Source organism: Herpailurus yagouaroundi, unplaced genomic scaffold (genome assembly GCF_014898765.1).
Source record: "Herpailurus yagouaroundi ecotype Mexico unplaced genomic scaffold, PumYag 163, whole genome shotgun sequence".
Taxonomy (NCBI): Eukaryota; Metazoa; Chordata; class Mammalia; order Carnivora; family Felidae; genus Herpailurus; species Herpailurus yagouaroundi.
Window position 1 is genome coordinate 10,035,027 of NW_024412404.1, and position 18,841 is coordinate 10,053,867.

At 37.1% G+C, this 18,841-nt stretch overlaps 1 protein-coding gene across 1 annotated transcript in view; it reads right to left on the reverse strand.

The window, feature by feature from the left end:
- Positions 1 to 5,393: 5,393 nt before the first annotated feature.
- SLC25A16 (solute carrier family 25 member 16) overlaps positions 5,394 to 18,841 on the reverse strand; it is a 51,961-nt gene continuing 38,513 nt past the window's right edge. The window contains exons 6-9 of the mRNA XM_040485205.1: positions 18,751 to 18,817; positions 13,988 to 14,150; positions 10,148 to 10,216; positions 5,394 to 7,343 (exon numbers count right to left, since the gene is read on the reverse strand). Coding sequence (XP_040341139.1) covers positions 7,238 to 7,343; positions 10,148 to 10,216; positions 13,988 to 14,150; positions 18,751 to 18,817 — 405 coding nt within the window. The 3' untranslated portion in view covers positions 5,394 to 7,237. The remainder of the gene's footprint in view (positions 7,344 to 10,147; positions 10,217 to 13,987; positions 14,151 to 18,750; positions 18,818 to 18,841) is intronic.

Sequence of the window (18,841 nt, forward strand, 5' to 3'; positions counted from 1 at the left end):
TTTCTTTCTTTCTTTCTTTCTTTCTTTCTTTCTTTCTTTCTTTCTTTCTTTCATGTCTATTTTTGACACAGAGAGAAAGAGAGAGAGCAAGCACGTGTGGGGTAGGGGCAGAGAGAGAGAGGGAGACACAAAATCCAAAGCAGGCTCCAGGCTCTGAGCTGTCAGTACAGAGCCCCATGCAGGGCTCAAACACATGAACCATGAGATCATAACCTGAGCCAAAGTCAGAGGGTTAACGGATAGAGCCACCCAGGCGGCCCAATACATACAGATTTTCTACCTGTGACACCACACTCATCTGGTTTTCCCCCAACCTCACAGGCCCTCTTCAATCTCCTGTATTGTTTCTTCATTTTCTGCCCAATCTGTAAATGTTGGAAGTCCTCAGAGTTCAGTTTCTGGACATATTTTTCTATCTACCAGTTCCCTAGGTTTTTTCAGACATTGTCATGGCTTAATTTTATTATTATTTTTTTATTCTCGTGGCTTTAAATACCATCTCTATCCTGCCAATTCTCACATTCATGTGTATAGGCAAGGCTTTTCCTCTGAATTCAAAAACACAACTACTGCTTGATATCTACACTTAGCAATATGGGGGGGGGGGCTTTAATTATAACATGGCCAAAATGGAATTTTTATTTTCTTGACAGACCTATTATTCTTCTCAGTAATAGCACTATCGACCCAGAAGACAAGGCTAGAAACTCAGAAGTCATCCTGATTCTTTTCTGTTACTACTCACATCCAATCCATAGGCAGACACATAGATTCAACTTCTAAAACTATCTTAAATCTCTTCATTCGTTTCCATCTCCACTGTCACTACCCTATCGTTGTCTCTAACCTAGAAAACTGCAACACACTGTTTTGTTCTAAGTTTATTTATTTATTTTGAGAGAGAGGGAATGCATGCATGTAAGCAGGGGAGGGGCAGAGATTTTATTTTTAAGTAATCTCTAAACCCAACGTGGCACTGGAATTTACAACCCTGAGATCAAGAGTCACTCCGTCTTCTGACTCAGACAGCCAAGTGCCCTGGTCTCTTCTGTTCTAATGTGATTGTTTTTTGTTTTTGTTTTTATTTTTATTTTGAGAGAGAGAGAGAGAGAGAGAGAGAGAGAGTGTTTGAGTGGATGGTGCGGGGGGGGGGGGGGGTGCAGTGGGAGAGTGAGAGAGAGAATCCCAAGCAGGCTCCACACTCAGCACGGGGCCAAAAGTGGGGCATGATCCCACAACTGTGGGACAAAGACCTGAGCCAAAATCAAGAGGCAAGTGATCAACTGAGTCACACAGGCACCCCTAAAGTGATTAGTTTTTATAATGAATCAATGGTGAATTTTGCAAAGTACTTTTTCTGCATCTATTGAAGGATCATGTGCATTTTCTCCTTTATTCTGTTATTATTGAAAATTACGGACTTTATTAAACAATTTGGCAATCCTAGGATAAACTCGGATGTATCTCTGGGTTTGATTTGCTAATGTGTTGACTACTTTATTTTTTATTTATTTTAATTTTCATTTTTTTAATGTGTATTTATTTTTGAGAGCAAGAGACAGAGAGTGACTGGAGAGGGACAGAGAGAGGGAAACAAAGAATCCAAAGCAGGTTCTAGGCTCGAAGCTGTCAGCACAGAGTCCAACATGGGGCTGGAACTCACAAACCACGAGATCATGACCTGAGAGGAAGTCTGACACTTAAACGACTGAGCCACCCAGGAGCCTCTATTTTCTTTTTTTAAAGTGATTACTTTAAAAAAAAATGAGTCACCCAACTCATGACCCTGAGATCAAGAGTCACATACTCTACTGGCTGAGTCAACCAGGTGCCCCAATTTGATTATATGTTGTTAAGGATTTTCCAATCTTTGCTTTTGAAAGATACTGGTCTATAATTTTCTTGTAACAACTTTGTCAGGTTTGGATATCAAAGTTATGCTGGCATCATAACATGAGTTGGGAAGTGTTCTTTGTCTTTTAATTTCTGAAAGTTTATAGATTCTTTCTTTCTCAGATGTTCATTAGAATTCACATCTGAGTCTGGAGTTCCTTTTTTTTTTTTTCCTTTTTTAAAGATTTTATTTTATTTTTTAAAGTTATTTACACCCAGAATAGGGCTTGAGCCCACAAACCCAAGATCAACAGTTGTACACTCCACTGACTGAGCCAGTCAGGGACCTGGAGTCTGGAGTTTCCTTCTGGAAGAATTTTTGATGAATTCAATTTTTTAAATTGGCTGTGAAGATTTTTTTCATCTATGGTAGTTTCTGTGGTGTGATTTTCAAGGCATCTGTCCATTTCATCTAAATTGTTACATTCCTTGGCAAAGAGTTATTTAGGAATGCCTTGTTATCTTTTTAATATTCGTAGGATCCACAGGCGCCTGGGTGGCTCAGTCGGTTGAGTGTCTGTCTGACTTCAGCTCAGGTCACGATCTCGCAGTTCGTGAGTTCAAGCCCCAAGTCAACTTCTGAGCCATCAGCCCAGAGCCTGGAGCCTGCTTCCGATTCTGTGTCTCCCTCTCTCTCTGCCCCTCCCCCGTTCATGCTGTCTCTCTCTGTCTCAAAAATAAATAAACGTTAAAAAAATTTTTTTAAAAGTATATGTAGGATCCCTAGTGATGTCCTCTTTTTAATTCTTTTTTAAAATTTTTAATGTTTATTTAAAAAAATTTTTTTTAATGTTTATTTATTTTTGAAGGAGAGAGAGACAGAGTGTGAGTGGGGGAGGGGCAGAGAGAGAGACAGAGAGAGAGAGAGAGAGGGAGAGAAAGAGAGGCACAGAATCTGAAGCAGACTCCAGGCTCTGAGCTGTCAGCACAGAACCCGAAGTGGGACTCAAATGCACAAACCATGAGATCATGACCTGGGCCGAAGTTGGACACTCAACTGACTGAGCCACCCAGGTTCCCCTTTTGATTTCTGTTTTAACTGCAAACTTTGTGGACAAAGTAGAGTGATCTTTGTAAAAACATAATCAGACAGTTTTATTCCCCTGCTGAAAACCTTCAAGCATTTCCCATTGTATTTAGGATAAAAAACAAAATTATTACCATATCCTTTAGAGCCCTCAGTGGTCTGGCCTTTGTCTATTTCTCCAACCCCATTTGTTGCTACTCATTCACTCACAAAGTTTCATTCACAGTGGACTTTTGACAATTCCTATGCAAGCCAAGCTGTTTCCTGTTTGAGGCTATTCTCTTCACCTGAGGCCATTCTGCCCCCACAATTCTGCATAGTTATTTCCTTTTTATCCTCCATGTGTCAGCTTAAAGTATAGCATATTAAAGAAACTTTTCCCTGATGATTCTAAAGTAGTTCTCTGATCCTTACACCCAACAATTATTCTCTATAATGTGGCCTATTTACTTAATAAGCATTTTCCATAAACTATCATAATTTTATTGATTAGTTTATGTTTATTGACATGTTCCAAATTTATTTGACGTTAGAGTGTCATCTAAATAGGATATTACTGGGGCGCCTGGGTGGCTCAGTCGGTTAAGCATCCAACTTCCACTCAGGTCGTGATCTCCCAGTTCATGGGTTTGAGCCCCACATCAGGCTCTGTGCTGACAGCTCAGAGCCTGGAGCCTGCTTCGGATTCTGTGTCTCCTTCTCTCTCTACCTCTCCCCCGCTTGTGCTCTCTCTCTCTCTCTCTCAAAAATAAACATAAAAAAATGTTTTTAAATAGGATACTACTGTGTTGAAGTATAGCATCATGGCTAGCAGAGTAGGCTGTAGATTCACTGGCTGAATTTGAATCCTAGATCCACCACTAACTGTGTGAATTTGGGCAAGTTATTTGATCTCCCTGGGCCTCCGTTATTCCATGTGTAAAAAAGGGATATCAAATAGTACCTATCTTATAGTTGTTGTAGAGATAGAGTTAAGGCATTGAAAGCACATAAAACAAAACCTGGAATATAGTAGGTCCTGAGGAAATATGCATGACTTATTTGTCATCAATTTCTGGGGCCTAACGGTGTCTGTTTTTCAAAGAATTGATGTGAGGAATTGTGTAAAGTGTTCAGTTGTTATCCAAGTATGTCAGGTATCATTGGCCCAACTCCTCAAGGCAATGCATTATTCACATAATATAGGTTTTATTATTTGCCATTCATCTTTGCTCAAATTAGCAACAAGACATTTCCTTCCTTCCTTTCTTCCTTCCGTTCTCTTTTCTTTCTTTCTCTCTCTCTCTCTTTCTTTCTTTCTTTCTTTCTTTCTTTCTTGACAGAGACAGCATGACTAGGGGGAAAAGCGAGAATCCCAGCACAGAGCCCAATGTGGGCCTCAGACTCATGAAACTGTGAGATCATGACCTGAGCCGAAACCAAGAGCTGGATACTTAATTGGAGGAGCAACCCAGGCGCCCCAGTAACAAGACATTTCTATGAAACAAAACAAATGAATTTCTTAATTGTTCTTCCCATGGTCTAATTGTGCCTTATTTCTGCCTACTGAACATAAGGTCTCCAAAAACGGGGACTGAGCCTTCCTTTTTCCCATCAGTATACATCACTGAGCACCTATTATGGTGCCACATCCTGTGCTCCTTATAGGAAATGAAGGCATGGCTGTGCTTTGGAGAGAACCAGTTCAGGGGACACAGGTAAAAAGGTAATTATCATAAAGTGTGGTACATACTGTATTAGAAAGATACCTGGTGTTAGATGCTACTGAACATTCAAATCAGACTATAAGTACAGCTAACAGATCCCCCAAGGTAAGCCCCCCATTATGCTGATACAATGCCTGACACACAATGGATGTTGAATACCCAAGGGGAGAATAGTGTAAGATATTAGTATATATACCCATTAAACTTTCTTTTTTAAAAAGTTTTATTTATTTAATGTTTATTTATTTTTGAGAGAGAGAGCGTGAGCCGGAGAGGGGCAGAGAGAGAGGGGGGGAGCCAGAGGATCCGAAGCAGGTACCAGGCTCTGCACTGACAGCAAAGAGACCAATGTGGGGCTTGAATTCACGAACCTCGAGATCATGACCTGAGCCAAAGTCGGACACTTAACTGACTGAGCCACTCGGGCGCCCCTACCCATTAACCATTCTAACTCCATACCCTTGAAAACTAGGAGTGGTACCTCACTTACTGCCTAGACCAGACCACTGTCCCATTCTATAGATCAAAGGGGTATTCTCAAAAAAGGCAGTAAAAGAGTAACAATGGAAATCAAAACAGAAATAGTCAATCTTCAGTGGAAGATAACCTGGCAAGATACACTTTGGGTCATCAATCTGAAATATATCAAAAATAACTATAGTCAATATTTTAAATATTCTTGCATTCTGACTATTGATGTTTATCATTTGTGCTTTAATAATGTGAATAGTTAAAAAAGAGAAATAATGGTCCAAATATGAATAAAATTCTGTAACATAGAATGCAAATTTTTATTTAAAAAAATATTTGCAGTCCTCTTTTATTGATAACATAACTGAGATATTTATTTCATACATTTAAATTATCTTGTGACTTGATAACAATATTTAGCTATAGTATAGCCCAGAAATGAAAATATACAAAATACTTTCAAGAACACACGTATTTCTACCTGTGGGGTACACTTACAAATCATACAAAGACACATATTTATTTTAAAATAAAGACTTTGAAAATGAAACCAGTTCATCTAATTTTTACCAAAGTATGACAAGAAATCTTTTATGCAAACAAAATTAAAATTGAAGCAGAAGTAACACTTTTCGACTTAGTTTTCTAATGTCCTAAAAATCACATCAATTAGATGGTAACTAGACTATTGTGGTGATTTGTTTTGCAGTAAATACAAATATTGAATCATTACATTGTGCACCTGAAACTAATATATTGTTATATGTCAATTTTACCTCAATAAAAAAAATTATAAAGTTAGAGCAGTTAAAATAGTTTGCATTGATCAAAAAAAATCACATCAATTCTACAAATTGCTATGTCTGAGGACAGAACTATATTTGTTCCCTTTCCACTTCTGTCATGCTTACAGTAAAAGATAGAAAGTACTCTAAACACAATAAATGGAATTCTTATATTTTAAACCATTTTAATATAAAGGATAGCAAATCAAATCAGTTTTATGTTTCTACTTAAGTTTATATTGCACTAAAATTATTTTACATGGAAGAACTAGTTGATGTATCATGACAAAATACCTTAGAAACATTCTTTGACATTCACATCTATATTAATAGATATTTCACAGTTCACTTAAATAAGTTTTCTAGTATATACCAAATCATCTAACAAAAACAAATCTATAATGCTAATCTGTTTTGAGAGCAAAGATATTCAGTATTTATTATTACTGCCTTTGGGAAATATATTGACTTTTAAAAACAAATTTAAGTCAGTCATAGTACCTAGTAATAACATTTGAGCAACACCTGAAAATTCTTCATTTATTGTTGAGCTTCTACAAGGCTAATTTTTAAATACAGCATTTATTTTATTTAAAAACAAAGAGAAAAAGTGTCAGTCCTTTTATGCAGTGGAGCAGAATTATGAGAAGAGAGATACTAAGAATAATGTTCAATGCTGGCTTCTAAACTACTTCCCTCCCACCTCCCCGCCGCCCCAGTAATCTCTACACCTAACATGGGGTTGGAATTTATGACTCCGAGATTAAGAGTCTTAATCTCAGCTCTTCTGGCTGAGCCAGCCAGGTGCCCCCTAAACTACATTTTATAAACATAAAAATTCAGTTCTCATCATTCTGCTGCAATATAACCAAGCCTGTTTATTACAACAATAATAACCAATGTTAGAGTCTTTGAAAATCATAATTATACTTAAAGCTTGGAATTAAAGCATGATAAAGCCTAATGGCAACCTCTTGAATCCCATTTTAAGTTAGTGCTACTCCCAAAAAACATTTTAAAACAGTTTCAAATAACCTAACTGATTAGCCAGCATCAGCTTAGGAATTTTTTTCAATGTTCTCAGTTATAACTTTTGGCATCAAAAAGCACGGTAAGCACTTTTGATTTGTTATGAATAAAAAAATCAAGTACTAAAATACCAGTGGTTCCTGTGACTAGGGAAATAGCCCCCTTCAAGTAATGTTCCCCTCAAAATTAAAAGAACATTTATGTCTCCCTGTGAGAGTTTACTCAGGAAAAGAAATCACGATTTTCTTCAGTTGAGGTGAAAAAACTGCTTCATAAGTTCGTATGTTGTAAAAGCCACTGCTTGAGAGGGAATACAGCGAATGTAATTAAGAGATAAGCCACGATATAATCCTCTTCGAATTCCATGGTGTCCATAGACATACTTCATAGTCTCCCACATGGTACTGAAAGACAATAGTTAAATGATGACACCTTTATGCCCACTGATGAGATATTTTCAGGATCCATAATAGCATTTTTAAAAGAAGTCAAAATGTCAAGGGCACCTGGGTGGCTCAGTCAGTTGAACATCTGACTTTAGCTCAAGTTATGATCTCACAGGTTCGTGACTAAGATCCCCACATAGCTCTCTGTGCTGACAGTGAGGAGCTGCTTGGGATTCTCTCTCTCTCCTTCTCTCTCTGCCCCTCCTCTACTCACCAGATCTTCTGTCTCCCTCTCAGCCCCTCCCACACACCCTCTTTCCCTTTCCTTCAAAAATAAATAAACATTTAAAAATAAAAAAGCCAAAATGTCATCTTGAATAGCTTTTGGAAAGCAAGTGTTAAAACAAGATGAAAATGCACCATAAAACAGCAATTCATTCCAAACAAGTACAAGCATTATACACAGAATTGCCGGCTCATTAATACAATTTACTTTGTTTGGACTATGTAAAATTTACTGGCAACACTATATCATAAAAATATTTGAAATATTTATGTATTCTTTTTGAGGGATGTATGCTCAGTTGCCCATCAAGCTTCCATTTCAACTCAAGTTTTATACTACAACTAGCAGATGGTTATAGAACTAATGGTTAAAGGACTATCAGATATAGGCAATAAAGACTTTCTAGTTTCAGTGTTCCTTCCTTTCAAACCAACATTTTGGCTTTTGCCTTTCTCTTTTGATAGGCAATCTGGACTAAAATCTTCAAAAAACCTTTTAGGCAATTCAAAGTCCTGAGCAAATGTTCTGCTCTTCCCCTGAGGAACAACACACCACCCAGAAAACAGAATGATTCTAAATCTCTACAGATTATAGAAAACTCTAGAGCTGTGCTGGGTAATGATGGTAGCCACTAGCCATACATGGTTAGTGAGCACTTAAAATGTGGCAAGTCCAAATTGAAATGTGCTGTCAGTATTAAATACACCCTGGATTTCAAATACTTAGTTTCTTTATTTTTTTAATGTTTTTAAATGTTTATTTGTTTTTGAGAGAGAGAGAGAGAAAGAGAGAGAGAGAGAGTGAGCCAAGAAGGGGCAGAGAGAAAGAAGGAGACACAGAATCTGAAGCAGCCTCCAGGCTCTAGCTGTCAGCACAGAGCCGGATGTGGGGCTCGAACCCACGAACCGTGAGGTCATGACTTGAGCCAAAGTCTGGGCTTAACTGACTGAGCCACCCAGGTGCCCCTCAAACACTTAGTATTAAAAAAAGGATGCAAAGTCTTGAGATGTTGAAGTGATAATATTTTTGACATATTAGGTTAAATTAAAATATTTAACTTTTTTTTAAGTTTATTTATTTAAGTAATCTCTACACCCAACATGGGGCTCGGACTCACAACCCCAAAATCAAGAGTTGCATACTCCTCACAATGAGCCAGCCGGGTGCCCCTAAATTAAAATATTTTAAAACAGTCATCTGTTTTTTTATACTTTTTTTTTAATGTGGCTACCAGAAAATTTTAAATTATGTAAGTGGCTCACATTATATTTCTATTTAACCAAGCTGCTCTAAAGTGATTTTTAAAATTTTTTCTTTTTTTGAGAGAGAATGAGAAAGAATGCGCATGAGCACATGTGCAAGTGAGTGAGGGTGGGACAGAGACAGAGGGAGAGAGAGAATCCCAAGTGGGCTCAGAGCTGTCAGCGCAGAGTCTGACTCAGAGCTCAGTCTCCCAAACCATGAAATCATGACCTGAGCCAAAATCAAGAGTCTGACACTTGACCAACTGAGCCACCCAGGTGCCCCTAATGTGAATTTTTAACAAACTTTTAAATAATCTTTACACCCAACATGAGGCTCAAATTCAGAACCTCAAGATCAAGAGTTACACACTCTTCCAACTGAGCCAGCCAGGTGCCCCTAAAGTGAAATATTTTTTTTTTAATTTTTTTTCAACGTTTTTTATTTATTTTTGGGACAGAGAGAGCATGAACGGGGGAGGGGCAGAGAGAGAGGGAGACACAGAATCGGAAACAGGCTCCAGGCTCCGAGCCATCAGCCCAGAGCCTGACGCGGGGCTCGAACTCACGGACCGCGAGATCGTGACCTGGCTGAAGTCGGACGCTCAACCGACTGCGCCACCCAGGCACCCCTAAAGTGAAATTTTTAATAGGGATTGGGACTTGGGGTGCCTGGGTAGTTCAGTCAGGTAAGCGTTGGACTTCACCTCAGGTCATTATCTCACGGTTCGTGAGTTCAAGCCCGGTGTCAGGCTCTGTGCTGACAGCTTGGAGCCTGGAGCCTGCTTCGGATTCTGTGTCCCCCTCTCTCTCTCTGCCCCACCCATGCTTGTGCTCTGTCTCTCTGTCTTTCAAAAATGAATAAACATTGGGGCGCCTGGGTGGCTCAGTTGGTTAAGCATCCGACTTCGGCTCAGGTCACGATCTCATGGTCCGTGAGTTCGAGCCCCGCGTCCGGCTCTGGGCTGATGGCTCAGAGCCTGGAGCCTGCTTCCGATTCTGTGTCTCCCTCTCTCTCTGCCCCTCCCCCGTTCATGCTCTGTCTCTCTCTGTCTCAAAAATAAATAAACGTTAAAAAAAATTAAAAAAGAATGAATAAACATTAAATATATATATATATTTAATGTTTATTCATTCTTTTTTAATTTTTTATATAAGTGATAATATATATATATGGATTGGGACTAGATTGAAAGTTTGTAAATTTACCAAAGGATACTATGGAAGATCTGAACTACTGGTAAGACCACAGTCCTATCTCTATATCTACTTTAAACATTATATTTCCTAAAGAAAAGGAACAATGACAAATGGAAAACTTACAGGCACTTTTCAAATTCTGGAAGAACAGTTCCTAATTGCATTCGCCGACGAGTTACATCAAACGGGTAGCTAAAAGAAGAAAAAGGCAGAAGGATATAAAAATGATTTCTAGCATTCTACTCAACAATTATTGAATACAAAGTCCTACATGTTATTTCCCTAGGAAATAATGTGTTCTTATACCTTTATTGTTTTGTCTAATTTAGGAGTCAGGACATAAGCACATGAATACAATCAAACAGCAATAAAGAGGTCTTGCCTTTGCTTATGTGGTTCTATTGGGTTAGATGATTCTCTCTCATCACCACAATATAGAGTTCATTCCTCAAGGCCAAATTCAGTGCCACTTTCTGAAGAAACAAACTGGGTATTTTTCATTGTTGGAACCCTAGGACAGGGTTTCTCAACTTTGGCACTATTGACATTTTAGGTTAGATAATTCTTAATTGTGAGGATCTATCCTATTCAATGTAGGATGTTTAAGCACATCCCTGGCCTCTACCCACTCCATGCCAATAGCATAACCCCAGCTGTGACAGCCAAAATTGTCTCCAGATATTAATAAATGTCCACTGGAGGCAAAATCACCTCTAGTTAAGAACCACTACTCTAAAAATATTCAGCAAGCCCCCTTGTATACAGTAGACCAACAAAAAATTTTCCTTAAAGGCAAAAATTAACAATACAGATACTGCATTTAGAGAACAGAGAAAATTCTGTTAAAAAAAAATCTGCCCGAGGGGCACCTGGGTGTCTCAGTTGGTTGAGAGTCCAATTCTTGGTTTCAGCTCAGGTCATGATCTCACAGTTCGTGAGCCTGAGCCCCATATTGGGCTCTGTGCTGACAGTGTGGGCCTGCTTGGGATTCTCTCTCTCTGCCCCTCCCCTGCTTATGCTCTGTTTCTCTCTCAAATTAGGTACACTTAACTAAAATAAAATAAAATAAAATAAAATAAAATTAAATTAAATTAAATTAAATTAAATTAAATTAAAATGCCTGAAATGAAATATACAAAAGGAATCTCTCTTAAGAGTGGGACCCCAGGTGATTTTTTTAAATTACTTTTATTTTGCTAATATTGACTACTTGTCAATGTAGTTAAACAATTTATGTAATTTATCTCATTCCATCTTCATAATTGCATGAAATAGGTATTGTTATCCCAACATTAAGAAAATTGAATCTTACATTCTCAAGTGTCACAAAGCTGCTTTTTACTTTCCTATTCAAAGATCTCCATGGTACCTAATATATACTTAAGTGATATATGACAAAAATAATGATATATTTGTATAATTATATATATATATATATACACACACATACATATATATATATATTTTGTGTGTGTGTGCAAAAAGGTAATTTTATCAAAGCATGGGGACAGGACCCGTGGGCAGGAAGAGCTGCCTATATTTATATTCATAATGAAATGTTATAATTAAAAAAACATGTGGGGCTCCTGGGGGGCTCAGTCAGTTGAGTGTCCAACTTCGGCTCAGGTCAGGATCTCATGGTTTGTGAGTTCGAGCCCTGTGTCGGGCTCTGTGCTGACAACTCGGAGCCTGGAGCCTGCTTAGGATTCTGTCTCCTTCTCTCTCTGCCCCTCCCCCATTTGTGCTCTCTCTCTGCCTCTCAGTAAAAAAAATTTTTTTAATAATTAAAAAACATGTTTTTTTAACCAAACAGCTTAAGAAATAGCATTACCAATAATTGAAGTTCTGTATGCATTTCAATAGCATCTCCAGGAATTATTTTTTAATGGGGTAGTGAGAAGAAGAAATTTTATGGGAATCAAGGGAACAAAAACCTCAGTCTGAAGGATTCAGTTTCCAAGCCGGAAAAGACATATGTGAGTAGAAGGAATTGGTTAGTAGAAGGGAGAGAATGTAAGAAGACAAGGTACAAGGATTAGAATACGGGAAAGAACAATGGGAAAGAAAGAAAATAGCATTCTAGGCAATGTTCTACAGTAACAAACAGTAAGACATAGTGAGTATTTGGATACGTACAATGTGAAAAATGGTTTCAAGGTATTATTAGGGCTAGAAGATTAATGGTTATCAATAACAAATAAGAAAGCTGGGAGCTGAGGATTGTCACCAAGAGGAAAAAAGGAATTAATATCTGAACTATGGAGTTTGCACTGATGGCAGAAGTCCAAGCAGAAATATCTAAGAGCTTGCTATACAGAAGTAATGGAGAGGAAGTAATGGAGAATTAAATAAAATTTGTTATCTGTGCAGAGGTGACCACTGAAACCATAAAGATAGATGAGCTATTCTACACATTTATGGGAAGAGCATAGGACTAAAGCCAGGCAGGCTGCGCCTTAAAATATCAGCATGGATAGGAAGAAAGAGGAAGATATGAATCAGTAAGATACTTGAAAACGTGGGGGTGGGTGGGTTGGGAAGGCAGATGGCCAAGGAGAGGTACTGTTACAAAACTGAAGGAACTAGGGACGCCTTGGGTGGCTCAGTCGGTTGAGTGTCCGACTTGGGCTCAGGTCATGATCTCGCGGTCTGTGAGTTCAAGCCCTGCGTCCGGCTCTGTGCTGACAGCTCAGAGCCTGCAGTCGGCTTCAGATTCTGTGTCTCCCTAGCTCTCTGCCCCTCCCCCACTTGCACTCTGTTTCTCTCTCAAAAATAAACATTAAAAAAAATTTACAAAAACGAAGGAACTAGAACAATTGGAAGGAAGCAAAAGAACTAAGAGGGAGCCTTTGGATCTGGTAAGAGTCAATGGGTATAGAATACAGTTTAAGAAAAGAAATGAGAAAGAAAAGATTTTAAGGATCTAGATTGGAAGTGAGTAGTAGTAAAGAAAAAGGTAGGAGCAAGAAGAGAATCAAAATAACTAGAGGTGATCATGTTTCTACAAATGAGCAAGGTTCCACAGCCAGATTGCCAAAAGTAAACCACCTTTTTTTCTTTACCTTCAACCTAGTATGATCTGCTTCCACACACAAGTATATGGAATCTGCTTTCACACAAGTAATCCTTGACTGTAAAATCCAATGAACACCTTACTTTTCAGTACTTATATTACTTTGATTTTTCTTTTCCATTGGATACTCTTTTTCGTCTTTGTGACAATACTACATCCTGTTTTTCAGGATACTCCTCAGTCACAGAAAGCTTTTCTTCTTCTTCCTGAAAAATTCCTGCTTCTTAGTGTTCCAGCCTCTTTTTATCTCATCTACACAATCTCTCTTGGACTAGGGAAATCCTTTGAAGCTACTTTTTCAATTACAATACAGCAATCCCTTTATCTATATTCAGCAAATGTCCCAAAACCTACTACATTGTCTGACACAAAGGAGGTCTTCAAGATTTAATGCAAGAGAAGTGACTGGGTCGCTCAGTCAGTTGGGTATCTGACTTCGGCTCAGGTCATGATCTCAGGGCTCATGAGTTCGAACTGCATCAGGCTCTCTGCTGACAGCCCAGAGCCCACTTTGGATCTTCTGTCATTTTCTCTCTCTGCCCCTCCCCCACTCGTTCCCTCTGTCTCTCTCTCTCCCTCTCTCTCTCTCTCTCTTCTCTCTCTCTCTCACAAAAATAAATAAACATTAAATATATATATATACATGAGAGGGAGGAGGGATGGGCTAAATGGGTAAGGGGCATTAAAAAATCTACTCCTGAAATCATTGCTTCACTATATGCTAACTAATTTGGATGTAAATTTTAAAAAATAAAAAATAAAGTTAAAAAAGAAAAAGATCTGCAAAGTGGTAAATATATATATATATAATAAAAAATAAAATGAATAATGCTGAAAATCAAGATTGAAAAACTGCAATTTGATTGGATTAAGTTAATGAAGAAACTTACGATATTGTTTGTGCTATTGCTCCAGCAACACCACCACAAAGTAAGTTTATGTGGGTTTTCAAAACTAAGACATTAGGATTGTCTGATGAAGGTCTGCCAAGAAGGGTAGGGGCATGGGAAAGCCCAACACTCTTTAAGGTACCAAAAGTAAAAAATGAAACACCTGAAAAACAAAACATAAATTCACCATGATGCTTAAGATTACATGAACCATGAAAAGATACCATTCTTTATAAAAACCAATTAACTCAAAGAACAAACTATACATTTCCTGATTTCTGAAAGAAAAAGGCTTAATTAATGTTTATAAGTAACCTAAAGATAACAAGATACCTGTAACAATTATTGCTATGGTTTTCATACACTTATACTTCAATTTACTGAATAAAGGCAGTAGTTGGGTATAAATGCCAACTTATATATTAATAGGATTAAGTAGTTTTCCAAGGTTTCACATCAGTAAAAGTTAAATTCATGATTAATAATTACAAGTAAATACTACAACTTAAATTCACAATAACAATGATGGTGATAAGATACAAACAAAACATTCAGAAGTGACAAAAAATTGTTATTTTAACTCAGTGCCTAATTTTGTCCCCAAGGAAGAGTGGTAACCATGAGATAAATGTTCATATTGAATCACAAAACACATGAAATCTAGTAAATATTAAATTATCAATAATATGCACTTAGTGCTTGCTGAACATTTATGATTGCATATAGACCCACTAAAGTCTTACATTAACAAAATCAAGAATAGAATTCAAGCAATCCTATCAACTAAGCATTATTCAAGATACCTTGATATCTACTAAATTTTAAAATATATTTAAAATATACTTGATGCTTAATAAGAAATAAGCACTAACAAAAATTTAGTCTAGGAAAATACCTCAATATGCATTTATTCCTTATACAAAATTCTTATAACTTTATAGTATTTTGAAATGACAGTATACAATTTTAGAATATTCATACACTTTTATATATTCATACACTAAAGACTGAATCTAAAATCTGAAAAAGTTCACAATGGTGAAATTCGTAGCAAATTAAATGTAAATTAAAAAAATTAGAAATACCTAAATAATGTGGAATAGTATTCAGTGAAAATATGACACAACTAATAAAATGATGTTTGTGAAGAGTACAGATATATGTGAAAAATGTTTGGGAAATGGGGAAAAATTAAGAAACAAAATTATATATATACTATAACTAGGTTAAAATATATTTTAAAAACAAAAAACTTAGAAAGAGAGGAAAATAAGACCAAAAAAATTAAAGAGTTCTTCTTCCAGCATAATGGCAATCTAGGTATTCTGAATGACTTTGTCATTGCTACAGGTCTTGCAAAAAGAATGAGAAAGTCTCCAAGAACCCCAGCACCTCCACCTTCTAAAAACAGAAGCTGGAGCTCATTTGGGAGTTGTGGGCCCATGAAAGAAGTGAAGTGACTTTTCATATTGATGCCAATAGCAGCAAAGCTATTGAGATGCATCTTGCTATTGGGTCTACAGAAGATGGAATCACTGGGTCTGAAACTCAGAGATTCAGATCAAGTAATGGGTTCATAATTAAAGACCACCAACATAGGAGGAGGCAAATAAATTTATACATTTATAATAGAGCAGGTAAGAGTTAGGCAAAATAAGTGAACAAGGAAGAAATATTTTAAAACATAAAAAAGAAAAGCCTCTAGTGGAAATCAAATAGCAAGGTACAGAAACAAGTACAAATGTATCAATAATCACAATAACTATCAGGTGAACTAATTGGCAACTAAAGATTTTACAGACCAGATTTTTAACAATATCCAGTTATATAATGATTTCAAAAGAAATACCTAAAACATAAAGATATGAGAAAGTAAAAAATAAAAGGATGAAAAAAGATATACTAGGCAAATATTAACTTGGATCTGTCCAAAAGCTAATTATGAGTTAAGGGGAGGGGGCAGGGATTTGAACAATGATAATATACTAGATGATATTAAGAAACTTTTTTATGGGCACCTGGGTGACTCAGTTGGTTAAGTGTCCAACTCTTGGTTTTGGCTCAGGTCATGATCTCACGGTCCATGAGCTTGAGCCCCACATCGGGGCTCTGTGCTGACAAGCAGAGCCTGCTTGGGATTCTCTCCCTCTCTCTCTCTCTGCCCCTCCACTCACGCTCTCTCTCTCAAAGTGAATAAATAAACTTAAAAAATATGTTTAAAGTTCATAATAGTGTGTGGTTATGCTTTTTAAAAAAGCATAGAGAGGCACCTGGGTGGCTCAATTGGTTAGGTGTCCCACTTTGGCTCAGGTCATGATCTCACAGTTAGTGGATTCGAGCACCACATCCGGCTCTGTGCTGACAGCCTGGAGCCTGCTTCAGATTGTTTCTCCCTCTCTCTCTCTGCCCCCTCCCCACTCGTGCTCTGTCTCTCTCTCAAAAATAAATAAAACATTTAAAAAATAAAATAAAATAATTAAAAAGCATAGAGAGCTGAATACTGAGATACTGTGGAGTTACTTTAAAACAATTTGGAATGAGGGGCGCCTGGGTGGCTCAGTCGGTTAACCGTCCAACTTCAACTCAGGTCACGATCTCGTGGTCCGTGAGTTCGAGCTCCCGTCGGGCTCTGGGCTGATGGCTCAGAGCCTGGAGCCTGGTTCAGATTCTGTGTCTCCCTCTCTCTCTCTGCCTCTCCCCCGTTCATGCTCTGTCTCTCTCTGTCTCAAAAATAAATAAACGTTAAAAAAAAAAATAAAAAAAAAAAACAAAACAATTTGGAATGAGAGTGGAGGGAGTATTTAAGGGTACAGATGAAACAAGATTGGTCCTGAGTTGATAACTTTTGAAGATAGGTCATAGGTGCATGGTGGCTCATTATACTATTGTCTACTTTTGTATACATTTCAAAATTTCCAAATTTTAAGAAAAAACAATTAATAAAATAATAAACTCATGGGATGCAGCTGAAGCATGATGGCGGGGCGGGGGGTGGGTAGGAAGCCCACATTAGGAATAAAAAAACCCAAAGGTTGAAAATGAAACAGGTAAGCATCCAACTGAAGAATAAACATGACGAAAAAGGAGATAATTAAGAAATGAACAAGAATCAATGAAAGGTAAAATAAAGGTAGACTAGAGAAAAACACAAGCCAAAATTGATTCTTTGCAAAATCAAATAACTGATCAAAAAAAAAAAAAAAAAAAAGTGAAAAAAGGAGCATGGCAATAGAGTAGATGTCAGAATGATATGAATAAGGGAAATCTTTTGCTAAAAAATTGAAAATTAATCCAAAAAGGTCAAATTCAAAATGGTAAAGAAAGGCATGAATTACCAAAAATGGTTCACAAAAGATAAAAAATCTGAATGGTCCTACAACCATTTAAGAAGTTAAACCAGTATTAAAAAAATCACCCACAAAGAAAACTTTCAAGAAACAGATAATTCTAATCATCTTACAGAGATGGAAGATGAGGAAATACTCTACAACTCATTTACGAGACTTATATAACCTTGATACCCAAACCACACTTCTCTCTTTTTTTTTAATGTTTATTTTTGAGAGAGAGAGAAACAACGTGCCAGCAGGGAGGGGCAGAGAAAGGGAGACACAGAATTCGAAGCAGGCTCCAGGTTCCGAGCTGTCAGCACTTAGGCCAAAGCTGGAACTCATGAACGGGGAGATCATGATCTGAGCCGAAGTCAGATGCTTAACCAACTGAGCCACCCAGGTGCCCCTAGATGTATAACTTCTAAAGACAATTAGCAAACTTAATCCAACAGGATATAAAAAGGTCATTATGTCATAGCCAATTTGACTTGATCTTAGAACATCTATTAATATCATTTATCATAATAACATATTAAAGGAGAAAGCTATATGATTACCTCCATAAATGCAGGCGAGGGTGTCTGATAAAATTCAACACCAAACCAGATAAAAATTCTTAGCAAAACTTCCTTAACATCATAAATGAACATTAAACTAAATGAAGAAGTATTACAAACAGTCCCTTTAAAATAATTAATGAGCCAAAATGCCTACTATCATCACTTCTATTCACTGCTGCACTGTAGGTCCTTAGCATAGTACAGTAAGTGAAGATAAACATAAATAAATAAGGAAATAAGGATTAGAATGTAAATAAGAAAAAGACACCATGTGGACAGGATACGATTGCCCACATAGGAAACCCAAAACATCTGCAAGTAACACAGTGGCTGGCTATGATACCAACAAGTAGGATAATGGCTAGCTATAAAATCATAAAATTAAATCAAGTAATAAACTAAAAATGTAATTTTCTAAAAGACACAACACAGCTTACATGGTATCTATAAATATATCTAACAAAAATGTCCCGGAACTGTATAAAATTTCATTCAAAATCCCAACAAGTGTTTTTGTGCAACTTCAAAATGGATTTTAAAATGTGCAGGAAACAGAATATCTATAGTTCCTACATTCCTGGGAAAAAAAAAAAGCATAAGGTAAATGGACTTGTCCTACCAAATATAAAGAGTGCATAAAACTGCACTTTATTCTTATTTTTAGAAGTAGCACTGTAAAAAAAACAAAAAAGGCAGTAGCACTGTAGATCACTGGGGAAAGGAGGGACTATGGTGCTGAGTCAAATGCTTATCCTTAGGGAGGAAAGAAATAATTCCTGAAGGAATTGGGGCTTAAATACAAAATGCTACAATTTAAAAATCATTCTTAGAAAAAAATGAAAGATCAAGATTCTGCCAAATTTGAAAATACCTGCATACGGAGCCATTCCTAATATAGTGGGCATCAGGCCTCTGTAAAATCCAAGGAAACCACCTTCCTTTTGAATGAAGAAAAAGTAGAA